This window comes from Gordionus sp. m RMFG-2023, chromosome 1, assembly GCF_954871325.1.
Source record: "Gordionus sp. m RMFG-2023 chromosome 1, tfGorSpeb1-WG-v2, whole genome shotgun sequence".
NCBI lineage: Eukaryota > Metazoa > Nematomorpha > Gordioida > Chordodea > Parachordodidae > Gordionus > Gordionus sp. m RMFG-2023.
Genome location: NC_088775.1, coordinates 52,808,238 through 52,810,524, shown reverse-complemented (window position 1 = coordinate 52,810,524; position 2,287 = coordinate 52,808,238). Strand labels below are relative to the sequence as shown.

Below are 2,287 nucleotides of genomic sequence, written 5' to 3'. Positions count from 1 at the left end.
AAATTTCGGCTCAAAAATCGTCTTGAGTTAATTCCTTTGAGCCAACTCCTGAGGCGGCTTATTAAATTTATGTCATCAAAATTTCCACCAAATTAAGTCTAATATCCCTGAAGCCGAATTTGTGTCCTGAACTATTCTTTTCGACATAAATATTCTTATTATAACTTTTGCTCACATTATTCAATAACCAAATATTTAACAATTAACCAGACATTTAAGCTAACGTTTTATAAAAATAGACTTGAACGGAGTCGTTTTACATTATACATCTAAAATATCATAAATTATTATTTCCTTATAAATAAAAAAACTAAAAAAATAGAGCATACCCAGTTAGTCGACTAAGTGAGCCGATTAAGCTACTTGATAAAGTAAGCCGACTAAGCGAGCTTACTAAGCGAGCCGACTAAGCGAGCAGGCTAATACGGCTCCTTGATCGGTTTGAATGAGCCTTTTTTTACAACTACGACTCGAGTTGCAAGTCGTAAGAACTTGACTTTTTAACAACACTACCTATCATATACCATCGGACCTATTCGTTCTATTCACCCAACATAGTGTTTCGATATTTTGCTTCAAATCGACATGAAAACCTGTACAGAAAAGCAAAAAGAGGAATTCATTTGGGCTATAAAAAATGGAGAAGTTGATCGGGTGTATAATATGATAAACACTAAAGTAGTTATAAATTTTAAAAAAAATTTTCTTATACAAATTTAAGACAATTAGAATAAATGAGGAATTACGTGGAAGGCAACCTTTACATTATGCAGCTGATTATGGACAAGCGGAAATTATTAAGTTTCTTTTAAATCAAGGAGCAGATATAAATGTTTATTATATTTTTTACTTTCATTTAGTCTATACTTTTTTCATAATATGGATTATACATTTAATTTAAAAGCATGGATTATTAGCCCATACTAAAGTAAATTTATATAGCTCTTAGTATATCTAATAAAATTTGAATATTAGTTATTAACAATTTCTATTAAATTTTATTAGAATTAAAATTTTAAAAAGATATCTTGTTTAAAAAAATTTAGAATATTTGTTAATATTTATATCAACCAAAGTATCAAATCATGTTTTTGTTATTTAAATTAGGCAAAGGATTCTTATGGAATAACACCAATTTTAGCTGCTATATGGGAAGGGCATATACCAGTTGTTCAATTATTATTGGAAAAGGTATAACATTTCTCTGATTTTTTAACAATGTTTATCAAATTATATATTTATTTTCTTATGCACATTTATTTATGTTAGGGAGCAGATAAAACTGTTTTATCTCCAGAGGGGTCAAAGCTACTAGATTGTGCAGAAAAATTGGAAATTAAAAAACTCCTTGCTTGACTGATGAATATGGATTCCCATTTATCAGCATTTATTCAAATTGTTGTATATATTATTGCAGTAATATTTATATATAGTTGCTCATTTTTTAACTCAATATGTTTTAAAAATTATTTGACTGAATTTTAGTAAAAACATATGAATAAGAGTGATTTGTTTCATTTGCAAAATGGTGGAAAATAAAAAAACTGGGAGTATTTCGCATATATTCTAGTCAGATATTGATATATGACATGGGTGTAGCAAGCTTTTTACAAAAGAAGGGTGTTAAAAGGTGCAAATTTATTTTAAAAGTCGGTGACCTTTTTAAACTATTATATATAATTTATGGGGGATGGATATAGTTCATATATTTAAGCATCAAAATAATACCTAACATAAATATATAATCTAATTTAAATGTTTTACCCTCGTAACTATAGTAGGGTAATTACTATATTTTTGGCCATTTAAGCCAATTTTAGCTGAAAATGATCACATTTGCTTAGGGGTTTTTTTCTTCGAGTTATAGCAGCTCAAATTTGAAAGAAGCTAATATTAATTAAAACATATTAATGTAAACTTTTTCTCTGGCACATACTTGTAGATTGAGCTGACATTTAGCCATTACCCAATTATAATTATAGGCAATAAAAAAATTCATCATAAAGCTTTTATTTTTTTTGGTTTTCTTCTCAATTAGATAAATATTTTTATAAATTATAATTAATGAATTCTTTGGTGTAGGATAAGGATTCCTTTTAAACAAAATTGATGGTGGAAGAGCATCTATTAAAGAATAACAAAATATCAACTGGAATTAATTTAGTATATTAAGATTTTGATATGTACATTTATCAAAAAATTATTCTGCAGAATAATAATTATAAGTAGATCGACCTTGGAATATTTTTATCCACAAAATATCGATATGGGTATCAAATAAAAGCTA

The 2,287-nt window shown here is 27.2% G+C and overlaps 1 protein-coding gene across 3 annotated transcripts; it reads left to right on the top strand.

Moving 5' to 3' along the window:
- Positions 1 to 548: 548 nt before the first annotated feature.
- LOC135931970 (myotrophin-like) lies at positions 549 to 1,546 on the top strand. 3 transcript variants are annotated; one of them, XR_010573231.1, is made up of 6 exons: positions 549 to 678; positions 722 to 832; positions 905 to 928; positions 1,108 to 1,191; positions 1,270 to 1,416; positions 1,486 to 1,546. XR_010573231.1 is itself a non-coding variant. In XM_065469291.1 (5 exons), the coding sequence occupies exons 1-5, from the start codon at positions 586 to 588 to the stop codon at positions 1,354 to 1,356; spliced, it is 399 nt and encodes a 132-aa protein (XP_065325363.1). In that variant the 5' UTR covers positions 549 to 585; the 3' UTR covers positions 1,357 to 1,472. The 3 variants fall into 3 exon arrangements, 2 of the variants coding, with proteins under 2 accessions (XP_065325363.1, XP_065325364.1); XM_065469291.1 differs by lacking the exon at positions 1,486 to 1,546 and having other exon boundaries at positions 1,270 to 1,472; XM_065469292.1 differs by lacking the exons at positions 905 to 928; positions 1,486 to 1,546 and having other exon boundaries at positions 1,270 to 1,472.
- Positions 1,547 to 2,287: the final 741 nt, after the last annotated feature.